Raw genomic sequence first — 23,896 nt, forward strand, 5'->3', positions numbered from 1 at the left:
ATAAAACAGAGGTGTGGACGAACACACGGTAACTTTCATTGGGGGGGGATTTTAAAAAGGGAACATATCTCTGCTTTCTTTTAATCAGTGACTCCCCCAGACCTTGGAGATAATGCGTAATGACACGTGCAGCCGATCAGCGAGATGGACAAGTCCGTGAGAGCTTTGAAGATTTACACTGACGGTCTCGTCTCAAGCATCTTATCCTCTGTACCCCTTCTATCAATCGCATCCCATTCATCCCGGCTAAATGGGAAGAAGAACAAAGCTTCAACTGTTGGTGCTCAGTCTGCTGCCTGATGTTGCTAGGCTTATACCATGTTCCCAATTCAGAAATAGCTGCTTGTTATCATCTCTCTGATCTTCTGAGGACAGTTGCACAGGCTGTTGGGACTTTACTTGAAAAGTCTACAAAGAGTGCGGGTGAAAAACAAGGGCGCTAATGATCTGGGAGAGATTTAGAGAGATTGTGATACTTACGTCGATGAAACTGGGTTAACTGTTGTTCAAAAAGACTGCTCGACGCCATCGACAGCGTGTTGTGGTGTGGTTTTGGGTGGCACGGAGGGTCAAGGCTATACTTATTGGTAACCGATCCTGCCAATTGTGAAAGAAAAACAAACAAACATTACCAAAGAAGTGCATCAGCGGCCGATACTGCAGCTTTGAATGACACGCTCAGCTCCAGGATGGCCACATTCTCTGACGGTATGTGCTGTACGTCTGATTGGTCAGATATACAGGAACTCAAACATCAGCTCCGTGTACTTTCTTTACCGTAATGTACAGTCCATACACTCTCAAGGACCTTGGAACCACACACCTCTAATGATGTTCACTGAGGTCAATAAAAGATTAACCCAATTGCAAATATTTACCGATGAGTCCAACGACCTACAGAGTAGCATCAATGATTTAGAAGCACCTGTCACTGGAGTGTGTTTACCATTCTTCGCTTGTTAATAAATGTCATAAGAAGAGTTATTGGTTAAAAACTCAATAGTAGTATTTTAGTATTGGTCAAACCTCTTTGGTTGATCGTTTAAAACTAACTCTACTCGTCTTTAAATCTTCCATTTCCCCATTTATTGTTGAGAAACTCTGTGACACCAGGAAACACCCATAAAAACTCTCATGTCATGTTCCCTGTTTGTGGGCCAAACACAAAACCCGGCGTAAACACGGAGGACACCTCGTGACCGAGACACAAACATCCACACACACACTATTCATTCTATTAGTATTAAAAAGCTCTTGAGCAATAGATGTATTTACTATGTGTTGTTTTTTTGGTTTATGGTTCAAAAAGGGTCCTGTGACTCTTTCACCAAGTAAAACAAAGTCCAGAAGGTGTTCCTGGGTCAGGGAAACAACAGCTCCAAGGGGCAAACAGAGGCGGGCCGGCTGGTGACTGCTATCCTCATGAGTGATTGGATGAGCTGAGTCTTTATAAATCTGGATCGCATTGAAGACATTTTTAGTAAATATTAGTCGAGGAAGAAGAAGAAGAAGAAGAAGAACACGTCTTTGCTGCAGCTGATTTGGACAAGTCATGAGTGGATGTCCGTACTTTGAGAAGAGGCATTTGTACGTTCAAATAGGAATCTGAAGCGTTTCTAATCTCATTTGTATTTCATTTGATCAAATGCAGCCCTTTAACAATTCATGACTCACAAGTAACAAACACTTTCTCTGTTTGCGCTGCAGGTTATTCAAAAACAAGCCTCCCAATCCGGAGGAGGGTGAGGATGCCTCTCAGGCAGGGGTTAACAAGGCTAGTAAAGGAGGAATCATCTATGGAGACTATTTGCAGGTAGACCTTTCATATGCATCAGTGTTTGTGGCTTTTATTTTATTAGATTTATTTTTTGTGCTGGAAATTCAGATTTCTTTTCAAATGCTGTGCTTTTAAGTTAAGTACTTCATATCTTTTTAACTCTCAGCTGGACAAAATCATCTCAGCCCAGGTGTTGCAGAGTGAAGTGAAGGGTAATAAGATCCATGATGAGCACCTCTTCATCGTCACCCATCAAGGTAAAACTTCAGAGCATCTTTCTGCCTCACTGAAATACAACAGTCGTTTTAATCCTCTCGTGTGTTTCTCTAAATGAGCAGTGTAATTGTCCTTGACTGCGTACCGACTTGTTTTCTGTGTAATCTTACACTAAAATGTTTCTGATGCTTTAACACTTTTTATTTCAGCCTATGAACTGTGGTTCAAACAGATTTTGTTCGAACTGGATTCAGTGCGACACATCTTCATCAGTGGACACGTGAGTCACATTTCTCCTACACATGTTATGTGATTCTTGTTCATAAAGACAGAAGGTTTATGAGAAACATATATATATATATATATATATATATATGTCAGATGATTCTGAAGCACATGTTGCATCAGTAAAGTCAGATCTTTTAGACTTGAAGTGTCAGGTTGGATTTCTCAAAGAATGAAATTGTGAAGTAGAGCATTCTTTAAATATATTGAAGAGCACAACAGTGTCGGGGGAGAACACTGTGATAGTCAGATCTCACGGCGTCTCTGAAGTCATATTCAATAGGAATCATTTGCTTTTATGCAGTCGATCTAACTTTGGAGTTCAGTCGGGGGAAAAACAAGAAATATTGTGCGTCACCCGGGCTGAAATTAGAGCAACAGTTTTAATTCATGACTTCTTCTCCCCGGAGGAGAAAAGAAAAGATCGATTAGAGGTTGTTTAAGGTTTACCACCATCACTAATTACAGTATTTCATTCAATTACTACGGCTCCAGGTCCGAGATGAACGCAACATGCTCAAAGTCAACACTCGCATCCACAGGATCGTGATGATCTTCAGACTGTTGGTCGACCAGTTTTCCGTTTTGGAAACAATGACAGCCTTGGACTTTTTTGACTTTAGGTAAGCTTATAAATAACTTCTACTTCGGCTCTAAAGCTTTCATAAGACGCTCTGCTCCATGATGGTGCACTCTGTCTGGGTTAGGTGCAAGTATGCTTACTTACTGTGTGTGTGTGTGTGTGTGTGTGTGTACGTAGGGAATACCTGGCCCCTGCCTCTGGATTCCAAAGCCTTCAGTTTCGCATCTTGGAGAACAAAATCGGGGTCCCGGACAACCTGAGGGTCCCGTACAACAGACGCCATTACAGGGACACTTTCAAAGGTCATGAAAGTGAGATGCTGCTCGCCACTGAACAGGAGCCGACGCTCATAAAGCTGGTGGAGGTGCGTCTCACACACACCTGCACGTGGGCAGCAGCTTTTAAAACAAGAGCCGTCACATTTCCTCTCAACTTTCTGTTTTCTTTATCTGGCTCTGGATAAGCCAATCTGCTCCTGACAAGGGTATGAATGTGATAATGTGGCTGCTCTTCTCAGGAGTGGCTGGAGAGAACTCCGGGCCTGGAGGTGGATGGATTCAATTTCTGGGAAAGGCTGGAAATCAATATTTTTGATGGGCTGACTAAGGAGAAGGAGAAAATCGAGGTAAGAGATGAGTCCAGCGTTGAGGACAAACCGTCTGTGCTCTCCCTGCAGTGCACACAACACTGACACATACTGGATTTTTATTTATGCTTTTTCTTTCTTTTACCCCCCCCCCAAGATAATGGAAGACTCTGAGGACAAAGAGGAGCTGATGGCTGAGCTGGTCAAACAGAAAGAGACGTTCACTTCTCTGTTTGATGAAAAGCGTCACGACCATCTCCTTAGCAAAGGTGAGCGCTTTCTACAAGTGGCAAAATGTGACTTAATAGAAACATGTCATGTGTTTATCAAGGCTTCACATAAAGACAACTGCGTTTGCTGAAAAAAGTGATATATTTTCTATTTTGCTGACAAGGTGAGAGGCGGCTCTCTTACAAGGCTCTCCAAGGTGCCCTGATGATCTACTTTTACAGGTATGTGGCTTTTTACAACATTTATTTTTAGGGAGCGACGCAATGTCACAAGACTTATTGGGAGTACAGCTAACAGACATGTACGGTGATAATTAATGTGAAAGTGCTGCGTAAAAAGATGCGAGGGGAGTGATAATCACTCTCGTTTTACAACTTCTATAAATACTACCCAGACACATTTTGGTACGCCACTTGATTGTCTGTATCCGTCATAATTAAAAACACAGCAAATACTAAAATCTTCTTTTACCTTTGTAGGGAAGAGCCGAGGTTCCAGGTTCCTTTCCAGCTGCTCACGTCCCTCATGGATATCGACACCCTCATGACAAAATGGCGATGTAAGTTACTGTAGCATCCCTGTCAGTACACGTACCAGTGAACGGGAACAGACAATTGTGCAGGAAATGCCTGCCAGAAAACCAATGTTTTCATATGTTGCCCACAAGGGCAGAGCTGGACTAAAAGGAAGTTTACTGAGCTACAGTGAGGTCGGGACCTCAGAGGCAGAAGAATCTTATAACATCTTCTACGCCGGCTGATCAATCTAACATCATTTCCCATGAAATGCATTTATTTCTTCTCCTGTCTAAACAATTTACAGCTGAAATGACACTCGCAGAGCCAGAACTTTGCTCAAATCACAGAGGATATGTGTCTCTTTGCTTTCAGACAATCACGTATGCATGGTGCATCGTATGATCGGCAGCAAAGCCGGCACAGGGGGCTCATCAGGCTACCACTACCTGAGATCTACTGTCAGGTAATATATACCTACTGATTGAACACTTTACACTGCACGTATCTTAAACACTTCAGAGTTAATTTAGATAAGGACAGGATACTGCTACTCTGTGCTTATCTCAATTACCCTGTCATGTGGTCACTTCTTCCTGACGTGCACACACTATACTTAAAGTTTATTTCCAAGGAGCCACGTCAAGTTCACTATTCATTACATTTTGGCAGCAGTTTAATTTAGCTTTTGTCCTTCATAAAGTACAATTTGTTACAGATGCACAATTACATTGCGAGTACACTGAGTTCAATATTTAATACTTTCCCCCCCCCCCCCCTCCTCCCCCCTCCCCTAGTGACCGCTACAAAGTGTTTGTGGATCTGTTCAATCTAGCAACGTTCCTGGTGCCTCGCCACTGGGTGCCCAAGCTGAATCCAAACATCCATAAGTTCCTGTACATGGCCGAATGCTGCGACAGCTCCTACTGCAGCAGTGAAGACTCAGACTAGACGGCGTCTCCATGGTCTGTCCCGGCTTCCTTTCTTTCCCTGTGACTGACCTCAAAACAGTACATTCTTTGCACAGATGGACATTTTTTTTTTTTTAGTGACCATCAAAACATGCAGAGAGACACTGATTTTGTTGTTTTCAACCTTGTGAGCTCAGATATGCACGACAAAATTGTACGTTTCCTCAAAAAAATAGGACATTTCCTGTCTTTTGCATGAAACACTCAAACACTACATAAGATGTTTGAAGGAAACACGAGAGCATTTCTGGAGCATCGTGCATAAGTGGGTGGATCCTTTCATATGGTCGACCATCTAAAACTAACTAAATATCCAGTAGGGAGATGCATCTGATAGTCATGATGGTGTTATTAGTTGGGCGTTTTAGATTGGGACGTGTAAATACAGAAAAGTTTGTTTTAATGGTAACGTCAAGAAAGTTAACACACGTATCTGTTTTTTATCTGAGTGTGACACTGAAAGCACATCAAATATCCAACGCAAATTGCTAGTTCATCAGTTACATCAGGCGGCGACACTGAGGTTCATATGCCAGAAACTTGTGACGCGGCGTCTGACCCTGAATAATTCTAACGGCCAAATTAGACTATTTTAGTCTAATCTCTTATCTTGACAGGTGACGAAGTAGAGCAGATGGCTCCGTGATAAAAACAAATGTGCTTAGATGTTTTCTCAATACAATTATGTAAATTCATTGTAACTGACCTGAAAGCAAACGGATCAGTGAGAGCGCTGATCAAACCCGGTGGCTGTGAGGGGTTCATACAAACACGTTGTCTTTCATGAGGGAGCCATTTCAGGATGTGTGTGAGACGCTGCGCACACACACACACACACACACAACGATGACAAACCCTCTGTGTGAACAATTAATGTCAACACCTACGATTGGTGCACAGCATAAATGTAAAACATAAAGCATAGCGTTTGTATATAATGTTAATAGTGTAGTGTACTGTGTTTTGTATAGCATGCTGTATGGTGCAACATTAATGCAGTGATATATCTCTGTATAGATAAATGTATTCGTCATATCACCCAAAACATGCGTCTACCTTATGTATTTAATAAGATATTCTGTGCATTGTGTGTGTGTGTGTGTGTGTGTGTGTTGATCGCAAAAGGTACGATCCAACATTTAGCATATAAAGTGATTTATTTTGTTTTAGCGATGCAACTGTGACATTTCAATAAAAAATATTATTTAAAGTGACAGAAGGCAAACGGATGATGACACACACACACACACACACACACACACACACACACACACACACACTTGTCAGATGAAAACTGCTGCCACACAATCTACGATACCTGGGGAGGAGAGAGGGATGTGGTGTTAATCCCCGAGGGCACAGTGGGCACGGCAACATACAGACTGATACCAAACTAAAAGGAGACGTGACGAAGAGGAAGACGACGAGAGTCAAAGATCACTCTTACCACAGACGTTTCCACCGATTTTTATATAAACATAACCCTCATCCCCCCCCATGTGGTTCCCCAGGAGTTCTGCACAATCCAGTACGGAACATCCCCTAAAACAGACAACATGCATTTCAAGATTTAATTATTTACAGGGTAAAGGAGCACTAGGGGTGTGTGTGTGTGTGTGTGTGTGTGTGTGTGTGTGTGTGTGTGTGTGTGTGTGTGTGTGTGTGTGTGTGTGTGTGTGTGTGTGTGTGTGTGTGTGTGTGTGTGTACTGCAGCTGCAACCACTTTAAACCGTTACGTAATCACCCATATCCTTGTGTAATATCCACAAAACTAGTGTGTGTGTGTGTGTGTGTGTGTGTGTGTGTGTGTGTGTGTGTGTGTAATTCTTGTTAGGAAATATAAAGTTCTGTTGTAGGTGTGAACTATGTCAAGAAATAAACAGGTATGATAATGCTATGACATCTTGGTGTTTTGAAATTCAACCTTTCACAAACTTTAAAAGCTGTTTCACGCTGATTCTGTGGGAGAGCTCAGAGCTCAGAGCTGTAATGGGTAACTGTGTGAATAAACAGAACTCATATTCTTAGTAATCTGACATGATCCGAGAGTTCATGTTTGCCAACCAGGTACTCATTGATCACCGTGAACCCAATAACAACAACAGGGCCGAAGGTGAAATAATGTCTTTTCAGTGTTTTCACAATAATTGAGATTTGTGAAATGTCACCAGTGGAATAATGACATCTTTCCAATGCAGCTCTACTTCTTTCAAGGATGTCCAAAGAGTCCAAAAGTAAATGATAAAGCTGCACAACATGATCAACTAAACAGCTTGTTAAAATATTTGTACTTGTTTTAGCAATTCATTTAGTGGGGATGAGACCGTCTGCTCTGTAGCAGCAATATGTTATGAAGACTGGCATATTTCTTTCCCCTGAACATCTTGCCCAGTGCAGCTTTAAATTACTTTCACAGGCTCTCGGGATTACAAAACTTTCTTGACCTAAAGAAAAGTCTAAAATCCCAGCTCTCTTTCTTGAATTATGATCCATTCTCATGCCAGTGTGGTGACAGCATGTACCGACAGCGCTGTATCCAACAACCAGGACAGCATGGTTAGAGCGTTGGCTGGAGCAGTGGTGCTGGATGATTCCACGCAGGTAATCCTGCCAGCTGACAGCATCCACGATAGCAGCCAAGGGACCGCGCTCCACCAGCTGACCCATCATTGCCTCCTCTTGAGCGCTGAGGAAGATTAATGGAAAACATTTACTCTTGGGGCAGCGAGACTGGCCCTGTGATTACACACCTGTAATTGTGTGGCATCGTATGAACTATAATAATAAGTCAGGGGGTTGTGAAATGTATCAGGATACACGCTTCGAGCAAGAGGTTATTACTTAAGTTCAATGTGTTCATGTGCTTATTTTTACACCACTTTCTCTGGATCAGCGTCTCCCCCTCTCTCCCTTATTCTTATTCAGAAATGATTCTTCTCCTGATTATCTCTGTTGCACCCTCTGAAGCCTCGTCCTTCCAGCAGATGATTCCCACTAGGGAATAGCTGCGATGCCCTCCTCTGCCAGGCTCGTGACATAAGGGCCATGTAGCCTCGGTCTGTGCCAACACGATGTTGAAGGACAAGTCACCGCGAAGGCCATTTTTCCATAAGTGAAAGATAATGCGTGTATCCGCCCTGTGATGCGGATCTGCTCCGAAATGTAAAAGGTTCGTCCTCGGCCCATGCTTCACACTTCCACTAAGTTTCATGACAATCGGGCGAGTAGTGTTTGCGTAATCCTGCCGACCGCCAAACCACCAAAGCCAAACGGAGAACCTGACCTCAGCTTTTACACTCCACTTATGGTGACGGGAGGTCTTGTCTTGTTGAAACTTTATGATCCTGTTTTACTTTTGTTATGCAGCAGTAAAGATCCGGCCGATGAGCCCCTTAACCAGACGGTTAAGACATCTCTATGACCCCTGAGTCTCCACCCTGCAAGTGCCCATTCCCAGCAGCTTTGCAGACTCAATGATGCAGCACTCTGAACTTTCTAAAGTCGGCGACAGGTCAAAAGCCACATTTCCATAATGGGATCAGTGCGTCGTTAAGATAAAGACGTCTTTTAGGAGCAGCATGACATTTACAAGGTGTAAAAACATATTTGCTTTGCTTTACTTTTAGGTTCTGTTGAAGAATCATTACAAATAAAAAGCTGCATCTCAGGAAAGACAAGAACCTTTTATAAAAGTTTGACAAATATAACAATCTGGAAAACTCATAAAACTTCTAAACGGAGAGGAGCCTGACCCTTCCTATCAAAGCGACACACCGAGAACAACATTACAGACGCACGAGTGTGAGTCACGATCCTGTTCAATATTAAATAAAGAAGATCTGATTCACTTTAACTCAAAGTAACTCTGGGTGAGTCATTCTGCTCAGAGTTAAGAACCTCTGTGCTACTGACAAATCCATGTCTGTGTTGACACAGTAAACACTGTCTGTTATTGAGCACCAGCCCCCCTCCCCTCCCCTCCCCTCTCCTCTGTTCTTGGTATTTCGAGAAAAGCATATTAAAAGTTCATGTTACCCTGATGTTGATTTATTTTTTGCCTTTATTGCTCAAAAATGTGTCTTTTTACCTGAAATCATGTGCAGTAAAGTTCTGCACAGCGACAGCGCCGTGTGACTGGGAGAAGAAGTGGCAGATTCCCGTCTTGGCCTTGTAGGGATACTCTGACCGACGCACCAACTTCACCCCGGTCTACAACGACAATTTATCTCAGAGAGAGCGTCATCTGAATACAAAATATCAATTTACGTTGCTTATGAAACATCGTGTCTCAGGCAGTTTCCTAATTTATGCCTGACTAGACACGGAAATCTTATTTTGCTTATTGCCTCGACGTATCCTCTAATTAAAACACATTACAATATTATCAGATCTTTAGCTAAAGATAAATGGAAATATCTTCCTACACGTTTCCTTTTTCGTAAACAGTCACTTTAGGAGAACGTGTGGGGAATTTAATCTGCATTTGTACTCACTGTAAAGAAATATCAACATACTTGCTTTAACCATTTCAGGGCCTGGAATGGGGAGCCTCTAAGAGCAGCCTTTATTTTGGACGGAGCAGTCCAGAACCTGCTGCACGCTGAGCTGCTGCAGCTGCGAGCCTCCTACAGCGTGAACAGATTGTATGGCACCAACCGCCCAACAACTCCCGCATTGCAAAAAAAAGGTTCATTTACAGAAATCAGGAAAAACAAAAACTACAAAAAGGAAAAGTTGAGGAACCAAACTCCAGAATACAAACTGAAAATATATACAAAACATATAATGTTCTTTATCCCCATCTACAGAGCGGTTGGTGTCTTTTGAATGGCGTCACACTTCGTGTTGCAATTCATCTTTTTTAAATGTATTTTAAACATAATAGTATCAGACTTACACAGTTGTTAGATACAAGTTAAAAATGGGGTTAATGCACTAAATAAAAATGTAAAAAAACATCCAAAATGCAACAGTTCTGGATGTGATTGCAATCAAAGACAGTAATGTACAGTGAGTGTGCATGTTGTGCATGTTGTGCATGTTGATGAAGCGAGGAGATAAGGCCAGGCTGAGTGAACGGTTTGATTTCTGCTGCCATCTACTGACAGAAACACCTCAGGTGTACCGTGTCCTCAGGAAAACCTTCCTTTCTGCTTCAGGGAATGTCTAAAGCTTTAAAGGCTGTGGATCATTTGACACATTTGGCTCTTATGCTACACATCTCATGCAGATTACACTGCTTCCCTGAAACCAGTCATTTCTGAGAGAACACAGTATTTCATTACAGTATGTAAGAGAGCGCATATATTCCTGTATAACATTTTGCACAAGCAATCTCATTTTCCAAACAGCATCAGTTCAGTTCACTTGCTCAGCAGAAATTCCCATAAATGTGATGAAAATCTGAGCTCTGTGTAAAAAAAAAAAAAAATCCAATATGTTGTTGCTCGATATGGTTCCATGTCTTTAAAATCGCTGAAACCAAAATCAGTCAATACTGGCCCGGCGATAAGTTTACAAAATATTAGCTCCAGCTGTGCTCTCCTTGAAAGCAATAACATGCACTTGAGTCAGAGTGGAATCAAGATAAGAGATAACTGAATTCATGGAAATTGTTTATGAGATGTGAGTGGCTTTATATTTTTGCATCTTTGTGCATTTTATTTTCTGGGTATCCGACTGTCTGTTGTGGAAACTCAGCCCAGGAAGGTCCACGGACCAGAACACCGGAGGAAAAGTACTTTGTGCAGAAATACTGCAGCAGAGCCAGATTCTCCCTGGAGGGGTACACCTTACATGAATTCAAGAGTACAGAAATATAGTATGGTGTGTACGCTGTTTGCTCTATGTGCTATGTCTTTCCCTCAGGACAACGGTTTCACAGTGGAAATATCACACCCGACAGCAAGTGGACTGACTAAAGAGACAAAAGGAGCAGGAAGTGAACAGCAACAGCTCCATCTCACTAAACGTCACACTTAATGGCCCAGTTTGTCCTTTGACTAATATTAAAGCGCACTCCACTCAGAAATTTGGTTTTCTTAGTGTTACTCCACTTGGCTGTTTGACCTTCACTTTGCAGAATGATGAACGTTTGTTTGTGCTCACCTCAAACCGAGGTCACATGTGCACGTTCAATCGTGATTTTGTTTTATCTGGAAGTCGATCGTTCTGCGTGACGTGGAGAAACAAGTGCAGATACTGTTCATGTGTCCAGTAATTTAACCTTTTAAATATATATATTTTTTAATTAATGAGGGAGAAGGAGTTTAAGAAATGTTAACTAGGTAATTTTACTTTTTTGTGGGGGGAACATTTTTTATTTTTCCAAGCAGAGTATTTAAATCATACCTGCAGGGGATCTTAAATAAATTAACATACGTCCTGCAGCTGAAGGTTGAAAATATCAAAAACCTTACATGTAGTAAGAACTCAAAAGCAAGAGAAACACCTGTAAAGCATCAACTTCACCATTTTGTCTGTGTAGTTTCTGAGCTCTAATACGTGTACCCTAGATTTATATCGTCCATTACTCACCTGCTTGTTATGAAGCCGTCTGTGAGCTTTGTTAAAGGTGTGATTAACCCATCTGTGTGTCTGTAGCTACAGTATCATGTATCTGTGTAAACCTTACTGCTTCTTGGTTCTGGACCGGTGCCACCACTGCTTTGTCCCTCCAGTCAAATGTGGCCGGGAGCCGCTCTGTCTTCGGTCCAGAGAAGACGGGAGCTCCGTCAGCGCTTGCTCGCAGGAAGAGATCTGTGGATAACAGATACAGTTCAAAGTCATTCCTGGATACCAAGATGCATGTAAACAACGAGTGCAGATTCAGCCCAGTCATCCAGGATGCTCAGTAAGCAATCCACAGGACAGATACAGAATAACTGAATACATTTCATCTCAGATATGTGACAACACTTCAGCCTACCTCTGAATTCCTTCTGAGAGAAGTCAGAGAACCGGGTGATGCCATACTTGGCAGACTGCTGTGGAGAACGCGTTCAGGTCTGCACGCCGCTTTGTAGCATCCTGCAGCACAGTCCAAATGAGTTGTTGACGAGTCTGAATGTCACACAATCTATCTACTGCTTAGTATTTGAACATGCTTAATGTTAATGCTTCAACAATAATAATAATAATAATAATAATCCAATCATATAATACTTACAGTTTATTAGGAACATAAAAAAAGCAGTGCAATACAACCCGACCTTCAGGAAGATGTGTTTGGACCCCTTTAAAGTAATAACACGTCAACCCAAAACAAGAGTAAATAATAGAAGCACAAAAACTTCTGCAGAAACTGTCAATCATGTGATAATAGTACAGTTTTAAAACCTAATGTCACAGTAGCATAAGTATTGAAAGCCCTTCAACTACATGTTGCAATTTTCACACCATTTTGTAAACATTTCAGATTTCTAGCACATAATAAATGCACTTTCTTTATGCACATGAGTGGGTGTTGTCTGTGGTGACGTGTGCAGCAGTTCGTTTGTAGACGTGGGTTGAAGCGCGTGTACAAAGTGATGAGTCCCTCTATGCTGCACGTGCCTCCCTCTCGTTCTTATCTCTTACCTGTAAATAGACATGACGACGGTTAAATTCGTCGCTGTTGACTTCATACACGCGCTGATACACGCGCTGAAACTGCTCTGTGAACGCGTGGAAATCAACTGAGTCTTTCAACTTCACATCCGAGCTCACATTTTGACAACACAGCGGAAAGACGAGTGTGTGTGTCGCTATTACACCTAGATATGAATGTCCGCCCCACATTGGAAGAAGAAATGTCGGGTTTAAAACAGTTAATGATTTAAAAAAAAGGGAGTAAACACAAAAGTGATTTTGGCGGAAAGGTGACTCATCTACAGCGCATGCGCAGCGGTCAAGAGGCGCTTCCTTTGAAACACAAAGGAAACTGTCATTCACAAGGAGGCACTAAAAGACCCTTTTAATAATGATATTAAAAATACATACGTAAATAAAGAATACAATAGAAGAGTATCACTTTTGATACTTTATTTATCCAAAATAAAAATAAGGCTGAAAGTAGACATAAGCACGAGAGCCATATTTACCAGTTTACATAATTACGTTGATTATATCAATATAAATTCGGATTTTACATTTTTAGTTTGCAGTTTTTATTTTTTTAAATCTAATTTATAGCATACTATCCTCAGTTAACATGTATGAAAACAACATTTAATATTAACAAATATCACACACACACACACACACACACACACACACACACACACACACACACACACACACACACACACACACACACACACACACACACACACACACACACACACACACACACACACACACACACACACACACACACACCAGCTGCTACTGTGCCTGAGAGCAACTACTGCAGCCTGGACCAGCCGACGGGTCAGGACACTGGGAGAAACGCAGGCTCCTCTCGTGCTTTTCGGAGTGGCACCTGATCCTTCATCATAATCAAAGCCACACTTTAACGTGTCGGAAGACATGTCAGACCCAACAGAGGAACTCACCAACAAATCCTTCGCGGCCCGGTTGTCTAATGTTTACCTCAGCATCTTGGCACTGTTCTGCTTTAAGATCTTTATTAAGGTTTCTCTCAACTTGCTGACATACTTCTATATTATCCGCGGGAACCGTAAAGAGGCAGCCAGGATATCAGCAGAGTTTTATGAGTATGGCCAACAACACTGTGAGTACTCTGAGAGAAAAACATTAAAGCTTTTGTCTAAAGGTGGTTTCAACAAACGTCATCATTTTAATCATGTTTATATATGTATACACTTACACTTTACACCAAGAAACATGTTTGACCTCGGGTCATTGGTAGAATATGTAATGTTGTTCCTTTCAAAATCGAGTAGGAAATACTCCCCCGCTCACACACAACCACACAAACCCACGCACACACACACACACACTCACAATTTCCGTATTTACAAATGAGCTATAAATGCTGCATTGCTAATCCAATGAGTATAAGAGCCGGTAATTGTATTCACTTTAATACAAACTGTAGATACGGAGGGGAAAGCCTACTTTTCTTTCATCAGCCTAATAGCTACTTATGAATCCTGAGCTGTACATTCAATATTAAACGAAGACACTGTAGGCTGGCAGCTCTTTTTCCCTTCTGTATTAATAGAACACTGTCATGATACCCCCCCCCTCCTCACACCCCACCCTGCCCTAGTTTCCATTCCCAGCTATGCAGTGCACCCTTTAACACTCAGACAGCAACCAAAACAACAATCCACATTCTCAGAGACAGTCACTTTCGAAGGCACATTCTGGGGGGGGGGGGAGGGACACGACGACAACATAATCTGTATCTATCATTCAAGGGGATGTTTAATTTAAATTGGACCTACTCCATGGAATACTAATTAGCTTAGCTTAGGGTGTTAGACACGGTCCTGTAGATATGGTCTTCCTTGTTATAAGAAATCCGTTTGATGTCTGTAGCTGGGGCTTTTATAACCGTATTTCAAATGAATGTCAGTCAATGAAAACAGGCTGCGTGAATAAAAGAGCTTGAATTTAATAGACAACATCAGGTCGATTATTATCTATAAATTATGATTCAAATGGAGGAAGGTGAACCGGCTGTTATTCTGGACATTGACAATGAGAGTCTTTTTGCCAATGTTACACCGACTGGCCGATTTCTCATGCTTACATTAATGTCTCATGTGAATGGACTGTTAATGTGCTGCGAGTTTACTGCATTAGGACTTTTAAAGCACCATTAGCCACATACTAATATGCTGCCCTGTGCATTAACTCTTGGAACATAAAGGGTAAAACACGATGTTCATAAACACATCAAGCTAATGGGAGAATTTATACATTTAGGTTTGTGGTTAGGATTTCATTAAGCAGCTTTAATTGGATAAACAACAAAAGGAATTATAATAGTATAAGACATGATTTGATAAGACAAAGATATCAGGGTACGTAGAATAATTTCATAAAGATATAAAATCCTAATAATTTGAAATGGTACATAATGCGTGATTGTTATCTTCTATGCTATTCATTTAATAACATTAGAGTATGTGCCATCATTACAACGGGGAAGATAGACTGTGTGTGTGTGTGTGTGTGTGTGTGTGTGTGTGTGTGTGTGTGTGTGTGTGTGTGTGTGTGTGTGTGTGCAGAGTACTTTACAGGTTCTGACTTATTCTTCTTGTACCATTTGTAATTTAGTATTAGAGGTTTGTTCTGCTGCAATTATTGTTAATGGCTGTGGTTGAATGCATCAATAATAATACATGTCAATTGAATGAAAGCACTTTGTTATTCTCCCTGCAGTATCCTGGGCGGACCGCTCACCACTCCATGACGCTGCGAGTCAGGGCCGCCTCCTGGCTCTGAGGACTCTCATTTTACAGGTGAGGAGAACACGGCCCCTTGAGAGAGTGATGTGCATCCTCCCCCATCTGTACACAACGGGGTCTGTTGTAACGCTCCCTTGTGCAATTAACCGTGTATCAGTGCCTTTGTAGGCTCCTGGTTTAGATGAAAGTAAGGAGTGTGTGGGGTTATCTGGGACACGTGAAATTATAGAATTAGTATCTTCCAACGCAGATGTTTTATGAAATGAACCAGCACCACCTCCGTTAGTTCTCATCACTAACACTTGGCATTCGTAGTCAAGTAAAGACTTAAATACTTTATGTCTTGTACGGGGCCAGACTAACAAGACATGATGACACTAATAATGAAAGATTCATATTTAATGGGGCACAACATTGTTCCTAAAGTTGTTAAAGCCTCTTCCTCTTGGTTGTTATAATAGGCAAGTGGTTAAACGTCTGCAAAACATGAAAACATCTGGCCATACATAATAAATCTTGTGTTTTAAGTGAATGTCTTACAATTCAATGATTCTTTGAAAAAGCATTTTAAAAACCTGTTTTTGAGGTAAATACACACAGCTCAGAATAACCATAATATAACAGTATACGCATACAGTATCTGAGGGCTGACTAATCCCAAATACTAATAAAAGTGAGACCGCTTGTATTTCCAGCTGCTCACAGATTGAGGATGTGCTACAACAGAGTGAAACGTTTCAGCTACAAAGCTCAGACAAGCTCGTGACACAACAGTGATATCATTACAGTATTTTGCATGGTGATTTATGAGCTCTTTTATTGCATCTGCACTTTAATTAGCATGCGCATTAATCCTTATTGTCAAATGTGACTGCACAGTTTAGTTTGTCAGTCTGACAACCCTAACTGAAGAGGATGTTTGTTTCTGCTTCTTTTTTTTTTTAAAACAAGATAAGCTTTGTGGATATTCTTGCAATTAATGGTGTTCACCAATAGAGGTTGACAAAGGTCATGTTTTGCTTAATTGCCCATATAACATAACATTTCTGTGGCTGTTTGATTCGGTTTCCAGGGTCACAGTGTGAATGTTCTGACTATAGACCATGTGACACCCCTTCATGAGGCCTGTGCTGGAGACCATGTCGCTTGTGCCAGAGCTCTCATTGATGCAGGAGCAAATGTAAGTCACGTATTGGCCTTTAATGTTGCTATGCTGCACAGGTCAAATGTCATTTCCATGGTTGAGAAAATCTGTGTAGCAGTAGGTCCAACAAATGAGCAATGCTGCTCTTCTTCTCCCGCCACTGTAGAGCTATTAGGTTGTTGTTCCCCTTCAACTGTTCCCCCAGGCTGTTGCTATTAGTCAACTTGCATGGTAAACAAGGCCTAAAAATAACCATTTAAGAACATGTGTTTACAGGTCAATGCTTCTACAATTGATGGAGTCACCCCGCTGCTCAACGCCTGTACAATGGGCAGTGTGGCATGCACTGAAATTCTTTTAGAAAACGGAGCAAAACCCCAGAGCCTTGTTTACCATCCATCACCAATCCATGAAGCTACGAGCAAAGGTATTCTGTGACAAATGATTTAGCATTATGACCGAATGGACCAACGAATAGATTACGTTTGTTCTATTAACTGTGTCGTGTGGCAGTTAGTAAGTTCAGGATCAAGGCAATTAACATGTGCAATACCAATTATATCCATGTTTACTGCTGACATTACCAGTCTGTTATCAATATCTAAAATGAACCAATATATATGTCCAACTCTACAAATAGCAGCTTATCCTGTCTTTCAGCTTGTATGCGTTTCCTTTGCGGTGCTATGAAACGCTTTACAACAAACCAGGAGTGTGAAAAACAGCTTTAAAAATAAATCTAAACACGACCCGAGCAGACAGCTTGGAGAATTATCTCGCACTGTCACTTACTGATTACTGCCTGCATGCTCCATTACTTCCAGGTCATTACGGTTGTGTGGAGGCTCTGGTGACTTGGGGGGCAGATGTGGACATGGACATTCCTCACCTGGGCACAGCGCTGTATACAGCCTGCGTCTGCCAAGAGCTGGAGTGTGCCAGGAAACTCCTGAGGGAAGGTCAGCTCGCAGCACAGTGTGGATCTTTACATCTCCATACAGGCAGGCTCACGTCCTGTACGAACACACACACAGATACACAAGCACATTTATTGTGCACGGAACAGGAAATAAAACACATATGTACGCACAGTGGATTTTAAAAGCCTCTACAAATACATGTAGACCCTGGAACACAATAAAAAGCAATATGAGAGACGAACAAAACAACATTGTTTGCCCTTCTATTGGTGTGCCTTCATTATTCTTGATGAACTACCTAATTGCAGATGATGGACATTTCCAGCACAACAGCAAGAAAACAGCTTTATTGTGTTGTCAGTTGTGTAAATCATCAAGGCACCAGTGGGAGGTGACAGTTGTTTTCCAAAACTGTAAAAAGTCTCTTTCTAGAGAACATATAAAAGGAAATCCAATCAGAGGAAACATATATGTGTACTTATTAAGATTAAGGATTAAGGAGCAGCGCCACAGTCATGTGTTGCCCGCCGCTCACATGTTAGAGCTATGTGTCTGCCCACACTGCTGGCTACCTTTGATTGAACATAACAAGTGCACATCCATTCTCGCGGGGCTGTTATTCGTTTCTGGGAAATGTAAGAAGTTGTTAGGTAGAGGGAAACAGGGGAAGGCAGTTAGTTTATCATTTTAAATAGGAATATAGTAACTCCTCGATTACAATCGTCAACACCGTATTGATGCTATGGAACAGTATCTGACGTTGAAGCTTTTCCCGTCTCAACTGTGTCTGGGATGGATAATCAAGTTGTCTTACATACAGGTGCAAGTGTACAGAAAGGCAAATCCCTGGATTCACCCTTACATGCAGCTGCAGAGAAAGACTGCACAGCCGTAGTGAAGCTGCTGCTGGACTTTGGTGCAGACATCAATGCCAGGAACATAGAGTTTCAGAGGCCAGTGGACGTGGCTCCACCCAGCAGTCTAACAGAGGGTTTCCTGCTGCTATACGAAGGTACAAGAACACTTGTAACTTGTTTGTGTACGCCACTACAGACCTATGTTTTGTGTAATTTCTTGTATTTATGTCTGTGTTTGAACAATTACATAAACTGATATAAAAGTTCTCCTTTTTTTTGAGCTTGTAACATGTCTTTTGGAGCTAGTCTATGCATAAGGACAATCTTAAAGAATGTTTCAAACTGTCTCCTTTTCATAGCCACACCACGACTGCTGAGCCAGCTGTGTCGTCTGTGCATCAGGAACTGCGTCAGTTGTGACAGACTCCATCTTCTTTCCAACCTTCCCCTGCCCATTCGACTCAGGAACTACCTGCAATACAAATGACAGAACAACCAAACTGTCTAAATGGGACTTACAGAAATAAGCCTTTGTCAAAAAGAGCAAATCAACTTCATGAACTCTTCCTGCCTTCAACTATAGTCAGTTAGTCCCTGAGTAGCTGGCAGTACAAAGCTGTGTTGAGCTGGCCTAAATCCCACATGTGATTGTGGACCCGGATGAATGTAAAGCAGGGGGGTTAAAAGAGTCCAAGGTTAAACCTTCCCTGGATAATTATGGTAAAAAAAAGTATAATTTGCAATTCAGGTTTGCCGTGAAGATACCTTAACAGTTGCAATAGCAACCAGAGAGTGATGCACTTTTGAAAACGTTACATGAGATTATGATGTCATATAAATGCACAATATATGTGAGTTTTGCATGTGATATTTAATGCATCGCACACTATTAGATGATTAAAATTGTTTCAAAACCTGGTGCATTCCTTAATAAATGATGTGTTGCAGGCCGTGTTGCTAATGATGTTTGACTTAGGGGGGCATTGTGGGAGAATTATTAATACAAACATTTTGAAAACAAAAATAGTTGACATGTTTAAGCTTGGATTACTGACAACTGACAACTGGAGGCGGCTGACTTTAATGTTGAGTCCCAAATGGAAAATGAGGGAGTGGAGCAGCAAGTGTTTGTTTCTATTGCTGAGACAATAGCTAATACAGCAGTTAAATAAAGCTCTGAATAAAGTAGCAGTATGAAATCACCTCTCATAATATTGAATTGAATACAATTGTGTGGTTGTATTAACATGTGTGTATTTATCAGTGTTGTAATATAATTAAGTACATTTACTGAAGTACTGTATTTAAGTTTAATTTTGACATACATTCCAGTTTATGCGACTTTATATTTTAACTCCACTACATCTCAGAAGCAAATATTGTATTTATTTGACACTTACCAGTTACTGTTTGCATATAACAACCTATACAGTGCAGTATTATTAAACTACTAATCTACTAGTAGTATGCAAAGTATTGGCTCTACATTGATGAACTACATTAAATCTTACAATGTATTCATAAGCGATAATATAATAATAATATAATATATAATATAGGAGCCCTTCTGCGTAATTCAGATTTTAAATTTAAATTGTTTTACTTGTAACACTGTGGTACTTCTACTTTATCTTAAGTAAAGATGTAAACACTTCCTCAACCGCTGGCATTAATACAAATGTGCATTTCATCAAGGTCTTCTTTTAAATTATACAGTTTGTCCGTTCAATGACGCGTTAACGTGACATCCTGTGAGGGGCAGGAAACACGCGCCGCTGTCTGCGTGCTGTCACGTGTCAAAGAAGCGTGTTGCGTCGTTACCATGGTAATGTAAACAAGGAGAGTCCAGAGCGTCAAGCTGTAGTGGCTCGTTACGTTCATGGATTAACTTGTTATATAGTTAATAGTAAAATAAATTAATCATTAAGGATAAGAGCAACATGTCTTATACACAGTTTTACAAAAAGACAGGACTGCCAAGAGAAGTCGTGAAATGGCTGCAAAGCCTCGACTTGTCATTTTATCCGAAGAATGTGCGCAGGTAAAGAAATACACACTACACAAACCTACACTAAGCTAATTATAACACTTCCAAGTGAGGACTGATGCAAAGTTTAATGTCAACACTAGTTGAAAAGTCCTTAGTGACATGTAAGTTAACTAATTTAGCTGTAGGTTAGCGTTGTTTTAATATAATTCGTGCTAGCTAACGTTACTTAACTATTTAACCTAGCTAGTTAGCGCTAGCTACTTTTATGTGACGCAAACTTTGACAGTCAGTGTATGTAATAGAAAGGTTAGCTAGCTAAATGTCTTAAAATTCAACCAAATGTAACGCAGTTTTACCAAATAGCTACACATCGAGTTGTAATATAACCACATCAATCCTCGGTATTAGTTAACTATAGTTTACTAACAACTCTCGCTGGCTCAGGATTTTTAATCTATTTCAAATTGCTCTCTAGTCATTATGATTGAATGTGACTCTGGCCTGTAACTAATGAATACTTTATTTAACCTTGAAAGGGCTTCACTGAGATTAAATATCCCTCTGGAGTGTCCTGTTGCACCATAAATCATAAAAAGTAGAACACTATATGAGACAGAATTTATAATGAAATACTAAATAGAAAAAGCAGATCACAAAGCAGATCAGAGAGAAACCATTAGTGCTTTCCAATGGTGCCAAGACAGCAAATTGTTCAAAGTGGATTTCAATGGTGGAGTTAACTCAAGTCTTTTGTCCCTACTTTTCATTTCCAGAGATTTTTCTAATGGTTTCCTTGTGGCTGAGATATTGTGTCGTTATTACCCCCAACACTTTCCAGTGCGTTCATACGACAAAGGGACTTCACTTTCTGCCAAACAGAGGAACTGGAGCCAAATAGAGAGCGTAAGAGGAGGAGAACATCTAAACATATGATGAGCAGGAAATACATTTATTTTGTTCAGTTGAGTTGGCATGTGGTTTAATTTTCCCTTTGGTAGACTACATAATTAGCATGAAACAATTAAGCTACTTCTAGGTTTCCAACCCACATGTTGTGATACAGCCCAACCTACCAGCACACAAGTGCACAGATCCTTAAATATCAAATCATTTTAAATAGTCTACACTGAAGGCACACTATGATATTTACTGAAACAGGACGTTCTTATTTTGAGTCATTTAATTAGCTAAAGTTTACATGTCAGTCTTTACAGAAGCAGAATCTGCATTTGATGAAAGAGGTCATTGATGGAAGCATCCACTGTAAACCAGGAGCCGCTGAACTGATGGTGCAGGAGGTGTATACTTTGTTAACTAACCGGAGGTAAGTGTTGATTGAGAGCAGATTAAAAAAATCCTCATTTATTTTAAGCAGACAGGTTTATTATACAACCTCATGTAAACCTGCAGGTGAGACACACTAATTGTTCTAAACATCCTTTACAGTTTATTTAGTGTGATATTGGTGCATAACAAATGTGTTGATTAGGTGCTCAGGTATATGTGCTATTAGCTCGCAAGTTTCCTCGTGTTGACGTTCTTGTTTTTTTTGTTTTTTGAGACATTACTGTGACAATTGCTGAATTGTTAAACGTGTGTGCCTTTCAGGAATGTGTTAGATGCAACTACACATTGTCACATTGTCACATTTAATTTAATACTGATGCTGCTGAAAAGATCAGGGACATTCCATCACAACTTCCACACATCACTGCTTAGTAATTCAATTGTAAACAGAACGATGCCGATACTGCACAATGACTATAGCTGGGTCATGGAAATATTTGAATAATATATGGGGCAATGACCCCACCAACTAAGTGCACTAAACACCACTGAAGATGATGCGAGTCAGTTGGTATACATTCATTTGCATAACGTAAAAATGTCGTTAACAAAACATATAAATACAACAGCTTCCTGTAGGTAATGGTATCATAGACTGTACATAGCCATTGGTTTGTGGACTGCAGTTTCGAAGCCTCGTTAAAAAGAGTGCAAGTTTAAGTGACTTTTGCATTGGCTTCACTTTCAAGAACCGGAGGCTGCCACCTGGAAGGTATTCTGATCTTTTTTGAATCTCACTTCTCAGCATCAGAGATGTTCAGGGACCAGAGCCAGACTTCACTGACCAGGACTACCAGGAGCTTCTGCCCGCACTGGCCCGCTCCACGGCCTCCAAAGCCATCAAGAACAACCTGAGGATGTCAGAGGTCATGGCTGAGCCCGACATCACTACAAACCAGAGGAAGACGGAAGCCATCCTCCAGAGGCACCTGGAGCACAAGGGTGCAGAGAGGGTGTCTGACCCTGGTGAGTCTACCAGGGGGGACATTGGGCTTTCTGTGGAGGCAAATATAAAGTCATATTATACATTTTCTGTATTCTTTTCTCCTTTACTTTGGTGACAGGACGTTTTAAAGTGAGACCTCATTTGGTTCGGCTTGCAGCCAAAAATCTTGTGCCATCAAGTGATGAGTGCTTTGCTTCATCTGGAGACACTACATCAAGTGAGTGTGAAGGCTTTTATTCTCTCTCAATAATAATCAGCAGAGAATGTTGATTTTGCAAATGTGCTCAAATGCATCGTTTGGGTGTAGAAGATTCTAATGTTTTTGGCAAATCATGACCGTCTTGTTCTGAGATACAGTAATGTCTAATCAATCTCTTTTAGAGCTGTGCTCCTCGTCGACACGGAGCGGAGCTGCTGTTTGCTTTAAGGAGATAAAAGTGCACCAGCCTGTCAGACGCTGCCTGGTTAACTATTAAAAGGAACTAGATGGAAATCTGTGCTCAATTATTGTAATGTTATGCGTGTGTGTGTCACTTGATGTGTTGATATATATTTTTTATCATTCAAAGGTTAGTCTATTTGAACTATTATGCCTCTAAAGTATTTACTGGAGTGTAATTTGTTTTGAAAGACAGAGGATGTCACTGTTTGTTTGGGCTTATGTAACGTCCCTGCCTCTCTCCCATGTTCGGGCTATGTCAGTTTGCACCAGTAGGTGGCAGCATTGAGTCACGAGCAGAGCTCCCCTAACCGGTTTAGTCTGGAATGCACTGCTACTGTAGGTGTACCATTGACAAAAAGGGGAAATAAATCAATGCATGCAGCAGAAATTGACTGGCCTTGTTCACTGTGGACTTAAAAGCTATTATATCAATCTGTTTTCTTATTTCTCATGTAATTATTAATGTTCCAACATTTCTAGCCCTTGGTTGAATACATGTCAGCACTTATATGGACTGGAGTGTCTATATTTGAGGAATAGTGAATGATGACCACTGACCTTTCAAAGGTTAGATGACTGAAACGTTGCCCATGGTAACACAAATGAAATGTGTCGACACGTCTTGTGGCATCAGGAGCTGCAGAAGAAGCTAATTGTGGGTAAAAGTACCCGTGAGACTCATTTCAGTTCTGATATTTTACTAAATAAAAAGCAGAGATGGTCGT

At 41.0% G+C, this 23,896-nt stretch overlaps 4 protein-coding genes across 6 annotated transcripts; 3 read left to right on the forward strand and 1 right to left on the reverse strand.

Annotated features, from left to right (window-relative positions):
- Nucleotides 1-1,552: 1,552 nt before the first annotated feature.
- On the forward strand, nucleotides 1,553-5,144 carry tdo2a (tryptophan 2,3-dioxygenase a). Its single transcript, XM_029441045.1, has 12 exons — nucleotides 1,553-1,587; nucleotides 1,708-1,813; nucleotides 1,944-2,034; nucleotides 2,203-2,273; nucleotides 2,774-2,901; nucleotides 3,039-3,225; nucleotides 3,379-3,486; nucleotides 3,605-3,716; nucleotides 3,842-3,899; nucleotides 4,158-4,237; nucleotides 4,569-4,659; nucleotides 4,991-5,144. Exons 1-12 carry the CDS (start codon nucleotides 1,553-1,555, stop codon nucleotides 5,142-5,144), a joined length of 1,221 nt encoding a protein of 406 aa, XP_029296905.1.
- A 1,303-nt stretch (nucleotides 5,145-6,447) lies between these two features.
- Nucleotides 6,448-12,943, reverse strand: ctso (cathepsin O). The gene is given in 11 exon segments (XM_029441050.1): nucleotides 6,448-6,482; nucleotides 6,612-6,657; nucleotides 6,660-6,706; nucleotides 7,687-7,850; nucleotides 9,252-9,373; nucleotides 9,679-9,717; nucleotides 9,719-9,839; nucleotides 11,800-11,923; nucleotides 12,093-12,151; nucleotides 12,153-12,193; nucleotides 12,743-12,943. Coding segments are annotated over 11 exon segments (999 nt in total).
- A 595-nt stretch (nucleotides 12,944-13,538) lies between these two features.
- On the forward strand, nucleotides 13,539-19,396 carry asb5a (ankyrin repeat and SOCS box containing 5a). 2 transcript variants are annotated; one of them, XM_029441046.1, is made up of 7 exons: nucleotides 13,539-13,877; nucleotides 15,500-15,579; nucleotides 16,598-16,705; nucleotides 16,946-17,096; nucleotides 17,494-17,685; nucleotides 18,410-18,601; nucleotides 18,806-19,396. In XM_029441046.1, the coding sequence occupies exons 1-7, from the start codon at nucleotides 13,673-13,675 to the stop codon at nucleotides 18,931-18,933; spliced, it is 1,056 nt and encodes a 351-aa protein (XP_029296906.1). In that variant the 5' UTR covers nucleotides 13,539-13,672; the 3' UTR covers nucleotides 18,934-19,396. The 2 variants fall into 2 exon arrangements, with proteins under 2 accessions (XP_029296906.1, XP_029296908.1); XM_029441048.1 differs by having other exon boundaries at nucleotides 17,494-17,628.
- An 858-nt stretch (nucleotides 19,397-20,254) lies between these two features.
- On the forward strand, nucleotides 20,255-23,896 carry spata4 (spermatogenesis associated 4). 2 transcript variants are annotated; one of them, XM_029441053.1, is made up of 6 exons: nucleotides 20,255-20,487; nucleotides 21,210-21,339; nucleotides 21,642-21,760; nucleotides 22,529-22,749; nucleotides 22,848-22,946; nucleotides 23,111-23,896. In XM_029441053.1, the coding sequence occupies exons 1-6, from the start codon at nucleotides 20,387-20,389 to the stop codon at nucleotides 23,203-23,205; spliced, it is 765 nt and encodes a 254-aa protein (XP_029296913.1). In that variant the 5' UTR covers nucleotides 20,255-20,386; the 3' UTR covers nucleotides 23,206-23,896. The 2 variants fall into 2 exon arrangements, with proteins under 2 accessions (XP_029296913.1, XP_029296914.1); XM_029441054.1 differs by having other exon boundaries at nucleotides 21,651-21,760.

The sequence above is a fragment of the Cottoperca gobio genome, chromosome 10 (assembly GCF_900634415.1).
Source record: "Cottoperca gobio chromosome 10, fCotGob3.1, whole genome shotgun sequence".
Lineage (NCBI taxonomy): Eukaryota > Metazoa > Chordata > Actinopteri > Perciformes > Bovichtidae > Cottoperca > Cottoperca gobio.